This window comes from Marmota marmota, unplaced genomic scaffold (assembly GCF_001458135.2).
Source record: "Marmota marmota marmota unplaced genomic scaffold, marMar, whole genome shotgun sequence".
Lineage (NCBI taxonomy): Eukaryota > Metazoa > Chordata > Mammalia > Rodentia > Sciuridae > Marmota > Marmota marmota.
In genome coordinates this window covers 12,651,056-12,672,659 of record NW_025999880.1, presented here as the reverse complement: position 1 = coordinate 12,672,659, position 21,604 = coordinate 12,651,056, and the positions used below count along the sequence as shown (strand labels likewise).

The 21,604-nt window shown below is 45.3% G+C and overlaps 1 protein-coding gene and 1 pseudogene across 4 annotated transcripts in view; one reads left to right on the top strand and one right to left on the bottom strand.

Annotated features, from left to right (window-relative positions):
* The window catches only part of Igf2bp1 (insulin like growth factor 2 mRNA binding protein 1), a 38,640-nt gene that overhangs the window by 6,145 nt on the left and 10,891 nt on the right, over positions 1 to 21,604 (top strand). For all 4 annotated transcript variants that reach the window (XM_015495862.1, XM_015495864.2, XM_048787596.1 and 1 more), the window contains exons 3-4: positions 18,952 to 19,000; positions 19,436 to 19,487. In XM_015495862.1, coding sequence (XP_015351348.1) covers positions 18,952 to 19,000; positions 19,436 to 19,487 — 101 coding nt within the window. The remainder of the gene's footprint in view (positions 1 to 18,951; positions 19,001 to 19,435; positions 19,488 to 21,604) is intronic.
* On the bottom strand, positions 819 to 933 carry LOC125613068 (annotated as a pseudogene).

Sequence of the window (21,604 nt, the reverse complement as noted above, 5' to 3'; positions counted from 1 at the left end):
TTCCCCTTTAAAATAAAAAACAGAGGGAGAGGATAGTGGCAGCGGCGCTGGAGGGCTTCCTGGAGATCTCCCGCCGCCCGCGCTCCCGTGCCCTAACCCTTCTCCGCCCATCCCAGCAACTGCCCCAGCCCCGCAATCGCGGTCGGCTTGGCTGAGGGGCCTCCCGCCTTGCCTTCCTCCCGGGCAGAGGACATCCGCGGCGTGCATCTTTGAGGACTTGCTTCCCACGGCCCGCCAGGCTCCAGCGTGCCTTAGCCTTTGCCGTGACTTCCCCAAGTCCTGCTGCAGGGGTATAGACCCCTTCGGAGACTTTTCTTTCATTCTAAGGCAAGAGGCCAGGAGCTTCATTGTGAAGTGAAATAGAGGCAGAGGACAGAGGAATTGAGTGGGTAAAGGAGCACAAAAGTGGAAGAAAATGGAGATGAAGGTAGTTGCTGTTGTGTCTGGGTACCAGAGAGGTCTCTAGATCTGGGGAATCAAACTTTTAAGAGTTAACAGTTGTCAATTCAAATAATTTAATATTTTTTTTTTTTAAATATTATTTCTGGTACTGGGGATTGAACCCAAGAGTGCTTTACTGCTGAACAATATTCCCAGCCCTTTCTTACTTTTTCAAGACAGGGTTTCCATAAGTTGCTGAGGCTGGCTTTGAACTTGATTCTCTTGCCTCAGCCTCCCAAGTCTGCAGGCAGATAATCTGTCCTGAACACTGATAGGAAGCAATAATATAGGGAGTAATAGTAATGAGAAGTTTTGTGTAACAGTTCAAAGTGTGGTTAACATGTTAGGGTAGAGCAAGTTTGTTTTTTGTTTTTGGTCAGTACTGACTGTATTTGAAGCTGTCATGGCTGGGTATTGGGAAGAGTTTTCGATTAGTAATAATCATGCCTGGGATAAACATCATCAGCTATGATACTGCCACTGCACAAAGCTTAGAGTGAGTTTTAACCTTAAGCACTGCTTATATAAAATGTGTGTGGATTTTGAACAAATCAGGGGGAAAAGTTGTCCTGGACCTCATCATCTAGAAATTGGAGAAAACATGATTGCAATGCCTGTCCTCCAGTTGGCCACGGGTGAGGCTTTGAGGATTTTACTTGGTGTCTCAGCCCCATTCTCAAACTCATGTTGGACTTCATGTTATTAGAAAAAAACTTGCTCCTCACCCACTTCCACTTTTTCTCCCCAAAGAAAGGAATTTCAAAAAAACATACACCCAAGAAAATGCACACCTGATTGGTTATTGATAAAGCTTGATTTGGTTAGAAATGATCCTATAAGTGAACATGTATGGACTGCCATCAGGAAGATGTTCAATAACTGTTCTTTCTAGTAAAAAAAAATTGATTTTTGAGGCTTTGATCAAGGGGGAATATTTACTTGTTAGTAGGTGAGAAAGGGTGTTCTGGTTTTGAAGTGTTATATAGCCAGCTTTGTAAGACTTTGTTTTCTACCTAACTACAGTAGATTTTCAGTAAATAGAACAGCCTAGAATGAGCTATTACTCTAAACACAAACCGCTGATAACAAAATATTGGTAATGGAGCTGAGGTAGGGGCTCATCAGCAGAGCGCTTGCCTCACACCTGTGAGGCGCTGGGATCCTCAGCACTACAAAAAATAAACAAAATAAAGGTATTATGTCCATCTACAACTAAAAAAAAAATTATAAATGTTGGTTATGGTTAAATCATGATGAAAAGTAGGAGGTTATTTTTCTTTTTTTTTTTTGGTACTGGAGATTGAATTTAGGGGCACTGGACCACTGAGACCCCCCCCCCCCAAGCCCTATTATATTTTTTTTAGAGACAGGGTCTCACTGAGTTGCTTAGCACCTTGCTGTTGCTGAGGTTGGCTTTGAACTCAGGATCGTCCTGCCTCAGCATCCTTAGCCGCTAGGATTACATGCATGTGTCACCATGCCCAGCTCATTACAGCCCTTTTTTTTTATTTCTGATTTTGAGACAGGGTCTCACTAAATTGCTGAGGCTGACCTTGAATTTGAAATCCTCCTACCCCAGCTTCACAAGTTGCTGGGGTTACAGGAGTGTGCCCTGGACTATATGATTTTAATATAGTAAAAAACCTCATTGCTCTACCCTGAGATCTAACTATGCAGACAAACACCATGAGAAATGCAGTCCTGTTGCAGAAGTCCAGCTCCCAGCAGCAGTGTGCTAGCCATTAGTAAACTGCTTTTGAATGAAATACAGAGCAAACAGCAGGATGATTAAACGAATTTTTGGCTGGATTGTCCAGATATCAAGACTCCTTGGGACAAATCTTATTAGACAAGGGGCATTTTGGTAACTGGAAGGCATATAAGGGACGGTCTGATAAGAGATGGCTGGGAATTTTGCTCAGTTTGGACTAGGGTTGTGGGAGAAGAAAATAACAGCAGAGGCACTAGAAGTGGGTGAATATTTCAGTGTTCTTTTCTTCTACCATGTTGATTCTATGCATTGTAGTTAATCTTCCACATTGTCTTAAGAGGGTTAAGGGGAATTTTCAATTTTTTTTCATTGCAAATTAAGTTACAAACTATCAAGATATTTTGGCCACTTAATTTTTTTTTGATTTTTTAAAATATAAAGAACCTGTGAGCTTTAATTTGCTTATTTCCTGCATGAATGATGCCACCTCTACCTGAGTGGGCCAGTGTGTGTTAATCAGCACAGGCAGGGTTCAGAAACACAGATATTAATGGCCAACACCACACCCCTGTGGGTTAGAGAGAGACGGAGACCTCCAGGGCAGACCTGGCTCAACCAGTGGGAGCTCTAAGGTCACTGCCTCCAGCCAGAGCAAGCTCCCCTCAGTAGGCCAGCTCTTCACCGCGGTTATTTTAGCCACTTTAAGTGGGAAATAAATGAAAATTTGATTGGATAGTAATTCTTTTTTTTTTTTTTTGAGCGGGATATTAGGGATTGAACCCAGGGATGCTTAACCACTGAGCCACATTCCAAACCCATTTTTTAAAATTTATTTTTGAGACAGGTTCTCCCCAATATTTTGAGGCTGGCTTTGAATTTGAGCTCCTCCTGCCTCAGCCTCCCAAGCTACTGGGATTACAGGCATGTGCCACCATTAAATTCTTAAGGCTCAAGGAGGGAGGAAGCTCTATAATATCAGAGACTTAGGGCCATCTTAGATCTTTCATCCTCCATACCTGTACAGGTTTTTTCTCCCAGGATACCTGTATATAAAGTTGTTTTTGTTGTTTATTTGGTGTTACTTAGCCCTCGTGGGTGCTCGGAAACCAGTGCTCTACCACTCTATCTGTTCTTAGTCCCAGGATATAGTTTTTTAAAAGCAAGAGCTCTACTTCTATAAGTGATCCTAACAGTAATATGCAATAGCTATTATAATGATCATATTCTTTTGCTTTGGATGTTGACTTCATTGTCTCCTGTTTTGTCCAGTCTTTGTCCTCAAGCTTTGCAGTTCTCTGCTCTGCCTTGTAGAGCTGAGGGTAATTCCAAGAGAATCAGAAATGATCAAGTATATTGACATTTGAAAATGGTTCATGAGAGTGTGGCAGTGTGTGGTACATATCAGGCACTGTGTTGGTGTTTAAGTATATTTATGTGCATTTGGAGTATATTTTAGTAACATGTTGAAGGGGATCTGTGTAGGGTTCCTTTAAAACTCTGCCCCTGTGCTGAAAGGAAAAGCAAAAGCTATCTTTGGGGAGAGAGAGGAAGCTCACTAGAGAAACCTCTGGATCATGAACCTGTCAGTACTGTTGCCCATCAATCTGAGACAGGCTTGGGGAGATGGGGCAAGCATGGTGGGAATCCTAGGTTCTTCATTAGGAGAAATGAGCCTTTTTGATTGTTGATTCTGTGAACCTGGGCCAGGTTCCTAGCTGAAATTTCACATTTTCAACCACTATCACAGATGCATTAGAAAAGGGACACTGTGGGGGTCCACCTGGATCTGCAAATGTGGAAAGTGTATTAAGAATTGAGTCCTTTTGGGGTTTGAGAGGATACCAGGTGGGAGATGAATATATTGGATTCTTGGAGGCCCAGGAGGTGAGTTCCTTCCTTCCTTTGCCTTTGTAGAGGTTTTTCCTTTCTCCCAGGTCTGCTATGCTAGTCTGGAAACAGCTCCCAAAGACGTATTCAGAACCCAACTTTGTGACCACTTCCTCTTTTCAGTCAGCCCTCCTCAAAACACACACACCATACCCTGGACATTGTGGGAATATGCATGTGTTCATACTGATGCCCAGGACCCAGCCAGGGATTAATCGAATCTTCTCTTACTTGGGATGGAGAAGGGGAATGGTCTCCAATACGGATGTGGTTTCTGGCCCTTTAACAGGCTTGTGACTTTAATCAGTTACTATAAAGGGTTTTACAATTAGTTTATGCAGAGTGATGTATGTTGCATTTGAGATTGCTTGGGGCTCATCTACTTCCCATTAGTTTCTGTTGAGAAGGAGAAAATGAGGGGAGACAGGAACTGAAATGGGGGTTGCTGGGTAAAAGAAACTTTTTGAGGCTTGTCTATTCAACGTTAGAATATTTATTCTTCTTTTTCGAGGTCTCTAAGTTGGTTGGGAGGAGAAGTCCAAATGTAATAGACACCAGTTGTTTGGGCAGGATTTGGAGATGGAGCCCTAAATTAAAGGGCAAAGATGTTCTTCACAGAGCTGTGGCTGCTGGTGTCTGCAGCCAGTGTATTCTGAGCAAGGACTGGCTGTACTAGGATGGTGACTGGAGGCAGCAGGAAGGGGTGCCCTGTGCCCTGTGTTTGTGCACACTTGTTTTACCAGCATCTTGCATGTGCTAGGCAAGCACTCTACTACTCAGCTACATCCCTGGCTCTTTTTATTTCTTATTTTGAGAGGGTCTTGCTAGGTTGTCCCAGTTGGCCTTGAACTTGTGATCTCCAGTCTCAGCTTCCCGAGTGGTATTGCAGGTCTGGGCCGCGGCACCAAGCCAGTATTCACTCTTAGGTGTCCATTCAGCAACTTTTTATTTCACATGAAAAAAAGGAAGATCTAGCCGTCAGAAGCTAACTTATCTAGAGGCTTTTCCTCTGTTTATTACCATTTTGCTGCTGCTGGCTTTTTGGAAATAGAGTGGAGGGAGTCCTGAGCTCTGGAGGCCAGGGAGAATGATCTTCACAAACCCGTATCTCAGAGAGATGATCTTTGTTTCACTTTCTACCCTTGCCTTTTTCTCTGGCCATCTTAAATGAGTAGTTTCCTTTCAACCTCTGACTAGAAGAGGAATGCCACCTATCTAGTTCAAGCTCCTTCTCTCCTCTTCAAAGAAAAAAAAAAGTCAGCATCTTTTGCCTGATCGGGGTCTGCGGAGTGCATTTGCTACTCAACCATTGGCCATTAAATAATATTAAAAAAATTACAACAAAAATCCACGTGAGGGTTGGGGTTGTAGCTCAGTGGTAGAGTACTTGCCTGGCACTTGAGGCACTGGGTTCAATGCTCAGCCCCACATAAAAAATAGATAAACCATCTACAACTAATACTTTAAAAAATGCATGTGAGAAAATATTTAGCAAGATGGTAGTGACTTGTGAGGCGCAGTGGTGCAAACTCAGAAGTCAATTCTAAGGTAGCTGAGTAAGGAGGATCATGAGTTCAAAGCCAGGTTCAGCAAGACATGGCATAGTAAGACCCTGTCTCTAAATAAAATATATATATATATATATATAATTTTTTTTTTTAAAGAGAGAGAATTTTAATATTTATTTTTTAGTTTTTCGGCGGACACAACATCTTTGTTTGTATGTGGTGCTGAGGATCGAACCCAGGCCGCACGCACGCACGCCAGGTGAGCGCGCTACCGCTTGAGCCACATCCCCAGCCCCATAAAATATATTTTTTAAAAGGGCTGGAGGGATGTGGCTGAGTGGTTAAATGCCCTTGGGTTCAATTCCTATACCAAACAATAAAAACAAAACCCCACAGAAAACAAACCTGCAGGCATCCTTGAAGATGGTACTTTGTGATGGCTTGCGAATTGCTGCAAATATTGGTACCTCTAATCATCCACGAGCATATGCATTTATCCAATGCTTATCTATTTGGAATCTACTATGTACGACATTCCCTTTGCTACAAACTAGAAATACACGGGGGATAAGTGAAGACCTTGGTCTTACAATGGATATGAAAAGAACTATAATTTATCAAGTACTCTTTTTTTCTTTGCCATTGTTTTCTCTTGAAATATGGGAATCTTGCAATGTTACTTACCCACATTGGTCTTGAACTCTTGGGCTCAGGTGATCCTTCAGCCTCAGTCTCTAGTAGCTGGGACAACAGGCTTGCATCATTGCACCTCACAAACAAATCACTGTTTCAAAACCATTGCTGGTTTTGCTTTTACCCACATGGAAGCGACACTTCATCCTAGACAGTGTTTTTGGTACCAAGGCTTGAACCCAGGGGACTTAACCCCTGAGCCACATCCTCAGCCTTTTTTTTTTTTTGGTACTAGGGATTGCACTCAGGGGCACTCAACCACTGAGCCACATCCCCAGCCCTATTTTATATTTTATGTAGAGACAGGGTCTCACTGAGTTGCTTAGGGCCTTACTAAGGTCCTGAGGCTGCCTTTGAATTTATGATCCTCCTGCCTCTGCCTCCCGAGCTGCTGGGATTATAGATGTGTGCCACCATGCTCATGCAAATTGGGAATATTTACCTGACACCCTCCCCTGAATTGAATATTTCAATTATTTAATTTATATTTAGTAGTATTATATCTCCTGTTTTGGGTGGAGAAGGCAGGCATGGGGGTTAAGAGAGAGCCTTCCTGCCCTCCAGTGTTACCAGTTTAGATCCAGGAAAGCTGTGGGACAGCATGGAGGCCTGGGGGATTATAATAATAGGAGTATGCCATCTCAGGACTAAGAGGAGAGGGAGGTGGTAGCTAAACTAGGTTTTGGAGCATAGGCAGAAAAGAGGATTGAATTAAGGAGAGCTTGATGGACAAATGGACAGGGTGGGATTTGTGGCAAAAATAATTTATGAGGGTGGGGCAGCATTCAGTAACTTATCTCAGGGATAAGTTATAGGTAGGTAGGGCAGTCACCCTGTTAATTTCCTTCACTGAATATCAATCTATCTATCTGCTTTGCTCCTAAGCACTATGAGAAGCAAGGAAGGTCAAAAGATGGTCTTTCTATAATTATAGGAAACTTATATTATCTACTCTAAGAACTCTTATTTCATTGAAGCCATACAAGAACCCCAAAGGCATTATTTTCATAATATAGAATAATATGAAGCCTAGTGGTACAAGAATGAGTAGGGCTAGATTCAACTTTGGCATTTCTGTCTTTAAGGCTGAGCTCTCTTAGGGGTGGGGCCAGGTGGTCCTCACAAGGTTTACTTTGACATTGTTGGGGGGCCATAAGCTTTGCAAATATAAATACAAACCCACATGAAATCACACGACTGCTTGCTCTGTGCTTCTTTTCCTTCTCAGTCGTGGAACACTGGCTTTGCATTGCATTTTCTTTTCCCTGTTGGGATTTTTAGGGCATCTCAAGTGAGATAATGGATCCAAGAATTCTCTCCCCTTGTCTGGGCCCCTAAAATTGGAAAGGGGATTCTATATTGGAGTGTGAGAGCCACAGAGAGGGAGCTGAAGCAAGTGGAGGGAAAGACCTGAGTGGGTTGCACGGGCAGATGTCAGTCTCAGCCCAGCCCTCTCTCCCCCCAGCTGTGTCCTTTGTGGTATCTATTGTCATTGTTTTTTCCCAGGTTTCTGTTTCTTCACCTGGATCCTTGCCATCTCCACCTCACGAAATAAGCTGAATGAGTATTTTGGGTTCTAAGAAAGAACCTTCACACTTCACAAGGCACCAAGGCTGGAACTTTTGGCTAATTCCTGCCTCTCCTGTTTTGTTTGGTTTCAACTCAGGGGGAAATAGGAGCTTGGAGAAGAGGGCCAGGATTGAGATGGCTTCCCTCTCTTCTCCCCTGCCCCCCTGCAGGGACAAAGAGGTGACATTTGTTACAGGGATTGCAGAATCACAAGTCATAGTTGATACCGTATCTTTTTTTTTTTTTTTGTACCTAGATTTAATACAAGGGCACTTAAGGACTGAGCCACATGCCCACCCTTTTTGTATATTTTATTTTGAGACAAGGTCTCCCTAAGTTTCTTAGGGCCTCACTGAGTTGCTAAGGCTGGCATTGAACTCACCAGGCTCCTGCCTCAGCCTCCAGAGCGGCTTGGAGATACATGTTGAGCAATAACTCACTTAAAATATTCTCTGGCAAGCAGGAGTAGGCTGCACAATGTAATGACACTTGCTGGCTAGTGTCACCTCGGGCTAGTCACTTGACCTCTTTTGGACCTGCAGAATTGAAATAATAAATAAATATTCTGCCGTCCTTGGTGCTTGAGAGCCTCAGACCAGCATCTTTTTGTTGATCCAGGTTCATAGAAAGAAAGAACTGGTAAAGAGGCACTTTGTTAACTTTGAAGTACCATGCCTAGGTGCGTTATTAAATAACATTATGAATTGATGACACTCCAAAAGGGCTGGCAGATAAGGTTATTCTATCTACTCTGCTTGGGAGCCTTCCCGGTTGGCCATGGGGACCTGGCCTCTCCTGGAAGGCCCCTAAGTTCAGCACTCCTCCCTATCCCACTCCCAGGCCCCGGTTCCTGCCTTCTCAGTGGGAGGCCTCCCCAGCCGGGTCTTGCCTCCTCCCGCAGCCCAGCCGAGGTCTCTAAGGAATGCCGCCTCCCGGGCCATTTTCTCCCCTCCAGCTTCTGCGGCCCCACTTCCAGCCTCTTCCCGGCTCCCTACCCCCAACCGGTTCCCACTTAAATGCTTGCAGGCCTGTTTGCAGGCGGAAAGCCCCCTCCCCCCACAGGACCACCTCAGTCACAGCCCTGACCACAGGGAGGTCGGGTCTGGATTTACTAAAGGACCCCGGAGGGGGAGCCTGTCCCGCGCTGGCTGCCTGGCTCACCGATGGGGTCGGATTTCTGCCGGTGGGGAGAGAAAGGGAGAGAGAGACTGACACACACAAAGGGCAAAGTCCTGGTCCCCACCCCCACCCAGCAGCCCCTGGCGCAGGTCCCCTCCCCCTCTGGGCCCTGCGCTGGTAGCCTAGGGCCCGCGGGGCCCGCCGGACCAGCTTGGAGCTTCTCGGACACCGAGGGTGATTTGGCTGGAGAACGATTCTAGATTAACGGGGGGGGGGGGGCGGGGCGTTTGGGGGACATCCTTTGCCTCCTCATGGCGCTCCGCAGCTGAAGCCCACCCAGAGGCTGGGGTGGGAGAGTGAGCGCTCAGCTTTCCCTGGTTAGGTGAGAGGGGCTGGGGGAGGGTCCGCCCCCATGGGGCACAGGCCTGGCCTCTCAGCTGCTCAGACCTTCTCAATTGCGGGCTCTCAGGACTCCCCTCCTCCCCCCCAGCTGCTGCCAGCCCTCCCCCACCCTCAGCTGCTGCCGCCCTTCCCAGGCACCTCTTTCTCTTCGTGGCCCAGACTGCTGGGCTTTCCAACCCTCAGGGGGAAGGCTGGGTCGGGCCCAGGTCCTTCAGGCTGCGGGAGCCCTGCGCCTTCTCCTGGCCGAGGGCGTTGAGAACCATCTTGGAAGGCGTTGTCAAACCTGCCGCTCAGAACCCTGAACCAGGAAGAAAAGCAAAAAAAAAAAAAAAAAAAAATTTCCTCCTACCCCAAGCCAGGCAGAAATCAGATGTACATCCCTGCCAGAACTGCTCCACCAGGAAGAAACAGACACCTGGCTACCTGAAGTGTCCCACCAGCTACAGGTCTCTGTTGGCACCTGGAGGGGAGGCAACCAGAGCTCCTTTCCACTAATAGGATGAATTAAATTGTTACTATTTAATGTACACCAGGACACTCTCCCATCCATATACAGGGAACACTTCTTCCAAACACGAAGTTCATTCTTAAGAGGGTCTTTTTGGCAGGCCCAAGTCACCAGTTGCAAAAAGTGAGCTGGTTTCCTTTTCCTTTCTTCTGATTTCCCCTCAAATTCCTCACCATGAGCTGTGCTCTCCACACGTGCTGCTCTTCCTGAGGAGAGATTCCTCCTCTCCATTTCCAAGGCATCTCCCATGTCACCATCCACTGAGTGGCAGCTCCATCCTTAGACAGGTCTCTGGGCCCCAGAATGCCCGACCATTTGGCTCTTCGGCTTCCTGGGGAGATGCTGACATCTGCACTGGGATGAGAGCTCACCCAGCATCTCTGGTGATGTGGTCTTTCCCTTTCTCAGCTTATTAAGCTTCCCTACCCCCAGGGAAAATCCCGGATACTCCCCACTGCCAGTCTGAGAAGGATGGGGAGCAGCATCCTCCAGGGCACCATTTCTGCCTCCACCAGAAAGGCCTGGCTACACTGGTCACCTCTTTTTCGCCATGTCCACATACTTAAGTTTCTTTCCCCCCTGATGGTTTCTCCCGCACATTTATCACACCTCAGATTTTTCATTCTCTTGGTTCCCTCTTTCCACTGTGTAACTCCACACGGCCAGTCCCCTGCAGGAGCTGCTCTGAGGTTAAAGAGTAAGATTCTAGGCAGAGAGGAAGAGGGGGAGGGGACACCAGTTGGCCCAGGCAGACTCAGAATTTGTCTGGAAACAGATCGGTTGTCCCAGAGCTTCTGTTTTGGCTTCCTCTGGCACTGCCCAGATGGGCAAGGAAAAAAAAGTCTTCAGGCTTTCTTGTCAACCCATTTATTCCTGAGATGAGTGAACTGAGCTTAGTATTCATGGCTGCCGCTTGCTCTCTACCCTAGTCAACACCTTAGCACCTCTCCCTCAGCCTACTCCTTGGCTTCCTTGTCTACCTTAGACCTAGCTGGCATTGTGTGCAAGATAAGAACTTCTGGTGACTACCCTTTTCCCCTCTTAACAGATCTCTGACAGCCATCCAGCCGTATTATAGGGTAGTTAGCTCTTCTGCAAATTAAATCTTTTGCCCAAATTAGAGCCGCATGCAGTAAATGCCAGTTGGCACGCATTTAGCCATACAGAATATGGGCATTTTTCCTGCTCCTGACGTCAGGCTCTATGAGCTTCTGCTGTATCAACACTCCTCCTCTTCTGAGGGAAAGCAGTGTGCTTTGGTAAAATGAACACAGACGAGCTTGGAGAGTGAGTTCTAGTTCTACTTCCAAATTGGCAAAGCTTTTTCCTTTTCTCAGGCTCCTTTTCTCCCATGAAATAAAGGATGACTTTAGATCAGGCGTGTGGGCTTCCTGCTTTCCAGCCTCAAACTATGAATCTGATTCTTTTCAACTGGAAATTCTTGGTGATAGGTGAAGGGGTAGTGTGTGTGGTGTGTCTGTGGTCATGTAAGAAGCTGGGCAATCTCCCTTTCTCCTTTGAAATGTTATTACACACTGTTAGAAGACCCCTCCGAAAGAGAGCCAGAGGAGGTCCTGGAGATGTGCTTTTCCTACTTTCTTTTTCTCAGAGTTAGTACAGGAATCAGGGGACATGTGAGACTCTGGATATGCCACCCTTCATTTAAAAGGACCACATGCACAGTGCCACAGTTACATTCCAGTGGTGTCCTTGCCTTCCAATCCCTCCATACTGATGTTCTTCCTAGTATCAGAACCTAATCTGTTAGTCCCACATCACCTAGTAGGTCCCTGTTTTCCAACTTCTAGCCCTTACGCGCCAGCCATCCGCCGTCCCCGCCTGTCTGGCTGCCCTGCCTCTGGATCAGCCTGGCACAGAGCCCTGGGCATGGGGCCAGCTTCTCCTCCCTCCGCAGCCCCGCCCCCTTTCTCAACTAGAGCCCTGCCTGGAGCGTGCCAGGCTCGCCCCCTTCAGAAGTTTTCCTGGGCAAGTTCTTTTTGTTGTTTGTGTGTGCCACTTCTCCATCCTGTATATAGGGATGGGAAGGGTGGGGAGGAAGGACTGAGTCAGTGCAGTGGTGATCTTTAGAAAAAAGCAGAGCTGGGTCCTTTAGGACAACTTCCAGCTTGGAGATGCAGCCTGAAGGGCTCCAGCTTTGTGAGGACCCTTCCACGCCCACATCAACCTCACTGGGACCCTTTTGTTGGAAGAGCCTGCAGAATCACTGTTTCTGAGGGCAGGCACCCAATGGACAGCCCTCTCCCAGTCAGCCTTGTTTTATCCCTCCCTGTTCACACTGGGGTTCCTATGGGACTGAAACTGCAGGGAAGCAGGATCCTTGTCGCTTTGTGCTCAGCATGCAGACAGTGCCCAGCACTGTGCAGTACAGATGAGCCACACAGAGGTGTTTTTTTTTTTTTGTATGTGTGTGTGTGTGTGTTGCTAGGGATCCAACCCAGAGTCTTGTGGATGTGCAGCAAGCACTCTACCAACTGAGTTGTATCCCTAGCCCTCGCACATGAGTTTTAATTTCCAGTCATACTGAAAATGAAACAGGTGAAAATACTTCTTTGGTTCCAGGGATTGAACTCAGGGGAACTTAACCGCTAAGTCACATCCCCAGACTTTTTTATTTTGAGACAGTGTCTTGCTGAGTTGCTGAGAGCCTAGCTAACTTACCGAGGGCTGGTTTTGAATTCTTGTTTTTTTTTTTTTTGTGGTAGTGTGGATTGAACCCAGGGCCTTGTGCATATGAGTCAAGCACTCTACCAACTGAGCTATATCCCCAGACCTGGCTTTGAACTCTTGATCCTCCTGCCTCAGACTCCTGAGCCACTGGCATTACAGACATGTGGCCACCGCACTTGGCTGAAATTACTCTTGAAGAAATTTTAAAGACAGCATATCGAAAAATTATTTCTGCTGGCCACTATGGCACAAACCTGTAATCCAGGGTGATGAAGAGGGTCCTAAGTTAGAGGCCCATGTCTGCAAATTAGCAGACACTCAGACCCCCACTAACTTGATGAGATACTGTCATGTCTCAAAAAAGCCTGGGGATGTACCCAGGTGGTAAAGCACCCCTGGATTAAAACCCTAGTACCCTCAAAATACAACCAATATAAATAGTGGTTAACGAGATTTTTTTTTTCTTTATCTTGGGAGGGGAGTATTCAAGTTTTAGGAATCCAGTGTGTATTTTTTTTACACTTAGCCCATCACAAAATCAAAGTGTTTTATTGGAGATACTCATTACGTATTTAGATTACATAAAATTCACAATTGAAAAAATTGTATAAATTCTTGACATAAAATTTAAAATTGTTCTTCAGTTAAACTAGCCACATTGTAAGTGCTCCAAGGCCACATGTGGTTAGTGGCTACCATGATGGATAGCATAGGCCTGGAGTGTGGTAGATACCAAGATAACCTCTGTGGAATGGATAGCCCCAGCAGCTGGACTTGTTCCAGAGACTGGGAGAGAAGCCATGGTAGCCAGCTTCTTGACCCAATAGAAATTGGTACCGGTTAGGTAAGTGAGTGGTGTGTTCCTGCAGTTTTGGAACATCTTTTTTTTTTTTTTCTCACTCTTGCAACATCCTAGTGTAACACCAAACTTACTCACAGTGTAGCTTTTATTATTATTATTATTATTATTATTACTACTACTATTTGTGGTACTCTAGACTGTTGCGTGCTAGGCAAGAGCTCTGCCACTGAGCCATACCCAAGGCCTCCTCACCTTTATTATTTTTTAATTGCCTCTTACATCCTCCCTCACTATAAGGCTTGTCTGAGACTTGGACATCATTTACACGAAGCCCTACCTGTAGGTGTGAATGTGTGTCTTAACCTTGGATGGATCCCAAGGTTTTCATTAACCCTTAAAGTCTTGAAATTATGTGAAAATGGTTTTAATTTTTCTGGTGGGAGTGAAAAGAGTGGAGGTGGTGGTGGCGCATGCCTGCAGTCCTAGTGGCCAGAGGCTGAGGCAGGAGGATCACGAGTTCAAAGCCAGCCTCAGCAACAGCGAGGCACTAAGCAACTCAACGAGACCCTGCCTCTAAATAAAATATATAAAAAAAAGGGCTGGGGATATTGCTTAGTGGTCGAGTACCCCTGAGTTCAATCCAAGTAACCAAAGCAATAAATAAATTGTTTATTTTTTAAAAATGGGCTGGGCATGTGGCTCAATGGCTATGCAACCCTGGGTTCAATCCCTGGTGACAAAAGAAAGAAAGTGAACAGTCAGTTAATTATTCAGACCATTAAGGCACAGATAATCTCAAATTGAGGAAGTTCTCCTGTTTTTTTTAATTTAAATTTATTTATTTATTTATTTATTTTTAAAATATTTATTGTTTTTAGTTTTTGGCGGACACAGCATCTTTATTTTTTTTATTTGTATGTGGTGCTGAGGATCGAACTCAGGGCTGCGCGCATGCCAGGTGAGCGCGCTACGGCTTGAGCCACATCCCCAGCATTTTTTTTTAAAATATATTTTTAGTTGTATGTGGACACAATACCTTTATTTATCTTTATGTGGTGCTGAGGATCAGACCCAGTGCCTCACCCGTGCTAGGCAGTGCTCTACCACTCAGCCACAACCCCAGGAAAGTTCTCCTGTTGATAGACAGGGTTGATACTTGCCTAGGGACAGAAGACCTCGGGAGATAGAATAATTCTATTCCTTGTTTTCTAGATGTAAGAAACTGAGGTTCAGTGAGTTGAAGGCTTGACTTGCCCAAGACCATATGTTGAGGCAGAAGCATGGCCTTGTGGAAGGTGGAGGTGAAGGATCTAATCTGAATATCCCAGTTTAATCCTACTTCCCCATGGGAGATGAAAGTCCAGGCTTGACTCAGAACAAGGGCTTCTGGGAATTGGGGCCCAAACTTGATAGGATTCTAAAACCTGCTGTTGCCACCCTGGTTTCAAGGAGCTCCTCAGACTAGGAAGGGCAGGCCATCACACAGCAGGTGGCACCTTACCCTGTGAGATGGGGGGGGGTATAAAGAGGTAGGAACAGGTTGGCAGAGACAAAGAACTTCCCAAATCATAATGTGATTTTAGAGAATAACATGTCATTAAATCACTTTTCAATAAAGTGTGGAAATACACAGCTGGGAAAAGAAGTTAACAGCTTAATGAGTCTTAGGTGGGATATTTTGGTTTACTGGAAAACAGCACCCTTGTGGCTGCCCTACTTTTCAATGTGTGAACTCTTAGTATTAATAATTGGTCTTCAAGCCTAACATGATGGAACTATAGCAAAAGGCTTTTTGTTTCTTTTATGCCATCAAAAATGTAGCACAGGGTGAGTGCAAAGAGCCTGGAACAGACAGATGTGGGGTTCAAATCCTGGCTCTTTTAGTGGCTGTGCGACTTGGTTGAAATATTCAGCCTCTTAATCTTGGCCCTGGTCTCTCAAACAGAAGCACTGGTACCACCTTCATGGGTAGTGGGAGGATTATATAATATATAATCTTAGGGTCTGGCAGGTGGTAAGTGCTTCTCAAATGTTAGATCTCTTTGTTATAAAATTTAATCAGGCTCTTCCCTAATTGTGACCCTTTCCCTGAAGTCCAGATGAGTGATACTAGATGAGTGATAACTAGATGAGTGATAGTAGAGCTCCCACTTACATTCCCTTCCTGGGCACCGGCTCCTGAGCTTCCCAAATCCCTTGCTTTCCTATGTAGCCATATGTTGCAGTGACATTCTCTATTGTCTCTGTGTTTTCCAAAAAGAAGGACCACTGTGTCATGGTGGCCCAGTAGCATTTGAGAAGTGGGTTCTCTATTATGTATTTGGTGAATAGCCCTCTAGGGCCTTTTAAGTGTCCTGATGGGCAGGGCAGGCGGAGGGCACTGCAAGTGGCAGGCTGTGGGCATGCAGTTCAGCCTTTGGGCTGGTGCAGTCTTCTGCCTTCTTGGGACAGGAAGCTTCATTCTTTCATTCAACAGATTTTCAGCTCCTGGTGGTTGGTGCAGTTGATGAACCGTGGGGAGTTTTCTTTTGTTGAATAATGGGTGTTGCAGTTTAGGCACTCCAGGTACAGAGATGGTTCTCAGGGTAGGGGGCCTGTTATCTCTCTAGTATGGAAGGAGCTCATCTTGCCCTGGCAGATACTGGTTCCTGGAGAGGGAGGGGTCCATTGGCCTGGGAGGTGGAGGAGCAGGAGTGGGGCTTTAGGCAGTAGTAGTAGTAGTGTTTTCCACTATTTTCCCATCATTTCAGAAGTTGTTGTTTTGTTTTTTTTTTAATCAATGGTTGTCATCCCTGTCAACCATTAACTCTTTGTCAGCAGTACTTGCTGACCCTTTTCCATTCTGGTCTGGATACCTGTAGCCATCTGGGGACTGGAACATGGATGAGCACCCTGCTTCATTCAGTTTTCTCTATTTAGTCCTTACAAAGGCCTTGCCAGTGTTTCTACAGGAGAAAACGCAGGTGGAGTGAAAAAGTGACTTATGGTGCTTCTTTTCCACCATGAGGATCCCCCAGGCCCTCAGCACCCTGCTTTGACCCAGTCTATCCTGGGCCTTCTGTACTTGTTTCTGGAATGAATGAGTCACCTAAAAGGTCCAGTGCAAGGGAATGCAGGTTACAACTTTCAGCATTGCCCCATGAGCTTTTTGGGGCTGAAATAAATTAGGTAGCGTCAAACTTAATAGAAACCAGGCCAAGGGCCCAGAAGATAAAGTTTCTTCATGGCCTCAGCTCTTCCAGGCCCTCCTAGCTGTGTTGTATGGGGCTGGGGGCTTTGCTGAAAAGAGGCCTGGGGGGGGGCCCTGGAGTGGGTTCCCAGGGTGGGTGGGGTATGTGCCCTAGAGGGGTGGGGGAGGGCTGCCAGGATATCTTTTCTTTCATTGGCTGGGTGGCCCTGCCCTCCACCCCCTCCCTCTCCTGGAACATTCCAGACATTCCAGACAAACTGCCTGCCATTGCTTTCAGGATATGGATTAACATCCCAGCAGAGATTTGATTTCACTACTACCACCCCTCCTGTTCCCCCTCCCTGCCCTGAAAAAAAAAAAGTTTCTAAAACAGTTTGAAGAGGGAAGTGTTGACCTTTGGCCTTAGCTTATAGCAAGGGACAGTCTTGAAAGAGCTTACTTCAAATTAGGCTCCTGCAGTTGGGTTACATTAGGTCCTTATTGGCTTGAACACCCAGGCAGGCAGGCAGTCCTCAACTCCTTGCCCTTCATCCCGAAGTCTATACTGTTAAGGGAGGCATCATGGGTCTGGGATGTCCCTGTTATTTTGTTAAGCTAAATCAGTTCTCTCCATCCTAAAATGGTGTAGTCATTTTATTTATCCAGTTCTCTTGACAGCTTGAAAATAGTCTGTCCATCTGGTCATCCAAAGACTTACTGGAAATTGCTCACTTGGGCAGATGTGGGGCTTCCTCTTGGCCAATGGATTGAATCACAGGTTGGCCTGATAGAATCTGAGAATATGGAACCGCATTTGTTTCTGATCTTCACTGTTTTGTCTTGCTGTAATTAAGTCAAGTTCATGAACTAACCAAAGTAGAATGCCACAAAGAATCTCTTCTATTTCCACAAGTTATTTCATTTCAGAAAGGGATGTTCATTAGTATATTTTGTGGATAAAAATTTCCTATCAGAATTGCAGAGTTAGAAGGGATCTTATAGAAGAGAGCCTTCTGTTTGCACTTTGTATCTGGGGAGACTGGTGAATGGTGTAAGCAGGACCAGGATAGCCAAAGTGGACACAATTTACAATTAGAATTTTAGCATCCCTTTCTCAGCTGAACAAGAGCTGGCCCCCATTGCACATCCTGCAGGGTACTGGGGCTTGAGGCTAAGAGTCAACCAACATCCCAATGGAGTCAGTTTAGGGGCTTGAACTGGACTCTGGCTTTCTAGTCCAGCTTTCCTCCAAACTGCGACTATTTTGTTGGACCTTGTTCTTGAACTAAGACTTTATGATCGATGATATCCAAAGACCTAAATGACAATTGACTAACACATCAAGCCAATTTAAATGTCTCAAACTCAGAGATTAGGGTATTGATTTGAGTGGTGAGCAATTGCCCTGGGATTCAACCCTGAACCTGAAAGCTTTCCTCAGGGAAAATGGACATTTTAAAGAGGAATTTGAAAGATGTGATGGAGGGGGAACCATTGTTTAGGAGAGGGAACTGGAAGAGGGGGAAGGTGGTACTAAGGCCTAGCAGCGCAGCCACCTTAGTATTCACAGATGCATCTATTGTTACAGCATAAGTACTTACTTCAAACCTTTTGCTAAGCTCTTTACAAATATCTAACACCACCTACCACCTGTGAATAGGTATTATCCCTGCTTTACAGGGGAGGAAACTGGGCCTCAAAGAAGTTAAATAATCTTTTCAACATCAGTGCTAATAAGTGGTTTAAATCCATATCCTTGCCAAGGGCTTAACCTGGTTATTATCTGCTGTAATTTGTTTGCATATATTGTCTCCCCTAGAACCTGGTGAGCACCTCAGGCCAAGCATTTTGTGTTTGGTTCATTTCTGTGCCCCAGGCCTCTTGAATAAAATAGAGCATGAAGTAGGTACCATTTAGAGAGTTGTTAGATTAATTAAATTTGTCTTATTTAGCATGGCATTGTAGTGGCTGGTTGTGGTGACAAGAATGGAGTGAGAACACTAAGTAGTAACAAAACAGTTGTGACTTTTTAGGGAATTTTGTTACCTAACTGCTCCCAGCATTTGATTCTGCATCAGAGACACTTAACCAGTGAACACATCCTCAAACTTTTTATTTTTTATTTTGAGAATGGGACTTGCTAAGTTTGCTGATGGTCTCACTAAATTGCTGAGGTTAGACTTGAACCTGTGATCCTTCTGCCTCAGCCTCCTGAGCCCCTGGGAGTACAGGAATGCACCACTGTTCCCAGGCTGTCTGTGGTGTAATTTGGTCTAATTTGAGACAACCCCATCTCCAAAGCTGCATTACTGAAAAGTTACTGTAAGATTTCATTTTGATGACCAGAAGGAGCGAGGTCAAAAACTAGGACAAAGATTAGAAACTACTACTAGTTCACAGGGTCTTAGTTAAAACTCCCAGAGCTTTCTCTGACTCATTTCTGTTTTATTTCAGGAGTCGAAAAATCCAGATACGAAATATTCCACCTCAGCTCCGATGGGAAGTAAGTGGTTGGGGAAAGCTGTTGGTGGAATGAGGTGGGGTCAGGTGGTGGCATGTCTGGGTTGGCTTGAATTGAAAGGAGGAGTCTCCTGGGTCTGGGGTTGGTTGGGTCTCCTTCATCTTGGATTCCAACCTTTGGGCTATTTCTAAGGCTAGAGACATTAAGAAGGTGGGAAGGGTGTTCTTTAAACTTGGTGATGGTAGGAGTCGATAGGGCCCCAGGTAGCTGGATGTGCTTCCCAAAAAAGCTTTCAAGGCAGAGCTTCAGTACAACTCTTCAAAGATACTCTCTGCCACCATCATCGTTAGTCTACAAGGCAGTAATACCCAGTCCTTGTCTATGGCTCTGCCTGTGCCCTGGCGTTTTGGGGAGAGTGGGATCCTGACTTGGATTCTCACCCTTCTCTATGTCTTCTCACCTTCTCCATGTTCCTAGGTACTGGATAGTCTGCTGGCTCAGTATGGAACAGTAGAAAACTGTGAGCAAGGTAAGATGGGTCAGGGTGAGAGGTGGGTGTCTGAGGAGTTGGGGACCTGCTCTGATTGCCATTCCGTGATAAAATAAGTACACCAGGAAGATCCAGATAGAATGGGATGTAGAGGGAGTTTGGCTGGCATGGGGACTAGACACCAAGCCCCCTTTTAGCTCTACCGTTTATTCCTGGACCCAGGTTTTTTCTTCTGTCTCTTCTGTCTTCTATTTATCTAATTTATTTTCTGCTGGGGTTTTTGGGGATTGAACCCAAGGGCACTTTACTACCCAGCTATACCTCTTTTTAATTTTTGAGACTGGGTCTTGTTTAATTTTTATTTTGAGATTGGATCTTGCTAAGTTTCTGAGGCTGGTCTCAAACTTGTGATCCTCTGCCTAGCCTCCTGAGTTTCTGGGGTTATAAAAGTGTACCACCTTGCCTGGCTTGCAGCCTTTTTATTTTAAAAGTTTTTTTAACTTTCACAGGTGGCCCATGCCTGTAATTCCAGCCTCTTGTTGGGAGGCTGAAGCAGGAGGATCACAAGTTTCAGGGCATTCTCTGCAGTTTAGTGAGGCTCTAAGCACCTTAGTGAGACCCTGTCTCAAAATGAAAAATAAAAAGGGCTGGGGATGAGGCTCAGTGTCCTTACCACAATGCCCAGTACCTCCCTACCCCTCACCCCCCCACATTTATTTTGTAGTTTTCTCCATTTTTGGGTTATGGCTGAAGTTGTTAATTGGTCATTTCTCTTCAGAAGCTCTTACTTATAGCTACATGTCTTTGGTCATTTTCATCTCATATATATCTGTTCAGGCATGTGCTTGGCTCCAAGTAGATTTTTATTTTATTTATTTATTTTTTTTTAAGAGAGCGAGAGAGTGAGGGGGGGAGAGAGAGAGAGAGAGAGAGAGAGAGAGAGAGAGAGAGAGAGAGAGAGACAAGTTTAATATTTATTTTTTAGTTATCGGCGGACACAACATCTTTGTTTGTATGTGGTGCTGAGGATCGAACCCGGGCCGCACGCATGCCAGGCGAGCGCGCTACCACTTGAGCCACATCCCCAGCCCTCCAAGTAGATTTTTAAAAAATATTTTTTAATATTTATTTTTTAGGTGTAGATGGACACAACACAATGCCTTTATATTTATGTGGTGCTGAGGATCGAACCCGGGTCCTGCTCGTGCTAGGCGAGCACTCTACCACTGAGCCACAATCCCAGCCCCTTAAAAATATTTTTCCCTTAGTTGTTGAAAGATCTTTATTTTATTTATTTATACGTGGTGCTGAGAATCGAACCCAGAGCCTCACACATGCAAGGCAAGTACACTACCACTGAGCCACAGTCCCAGCCTTCCAAGTAGATTTTTAAATGCCAAGTCACTGGGATTGCAGGCTTGTGCCACCATATTCAGCATCTTGAGGTGTATAGATAGAGAAATACTGGTTTTGGTCACTTTGAGATTTAAATATTGATTTCCGTATTCTTTGTGGAAAGGGGCAAGCTAAAAGTGATTATAACTGGTTATAATCACTTAGCTTATAACTGTTGTTTGCCTCTCTGGAATGTATACTCCATGAACGCAGAGGTTCCTTTCTGTTTGTCAAGTCAGAATGTCACTCACCATTGAGTTGGGAAAGCATTGCTGAAGGCCAGAGGGGTTTAGAGGGATTTGCACTGATCTTTTGTGACCTTATCAGGGTCCAGAGGGCAGAGGCTTCATTTATCTAGTCAGTACCCCACACTGGGATGAGCTGGCCTTAGAAGAACCAAAGTTACAGGCACTGATGTAAAAGACAGAAGGTTAAAAAAGCATGGGGGGAAAAGGAAAGCCAAAAGATTGACTTTGATGGGATTCATGGCCAGTGTTCTGAGGCTATGATGACCTGCTGTGTCTAGTTCACTGCTAAGATGTTAGAATACTCCAGGCAGGAGGTCTTCTCCTGGAAAAGATGCAGACAGATTTTCTTCTAAACCCTACAACATCCACTCCTGTTCATCCATGTAGCTGTGTATTCATACATTCGAGTGTGTCCTTGGGGATTTGTAGGATTCTAGAATGGATTTGGGTGTTCCCCAACCATATCTTAAGAGACCTTGGGATGTTTACTTCTTTGAATTGCTAATCTCACTC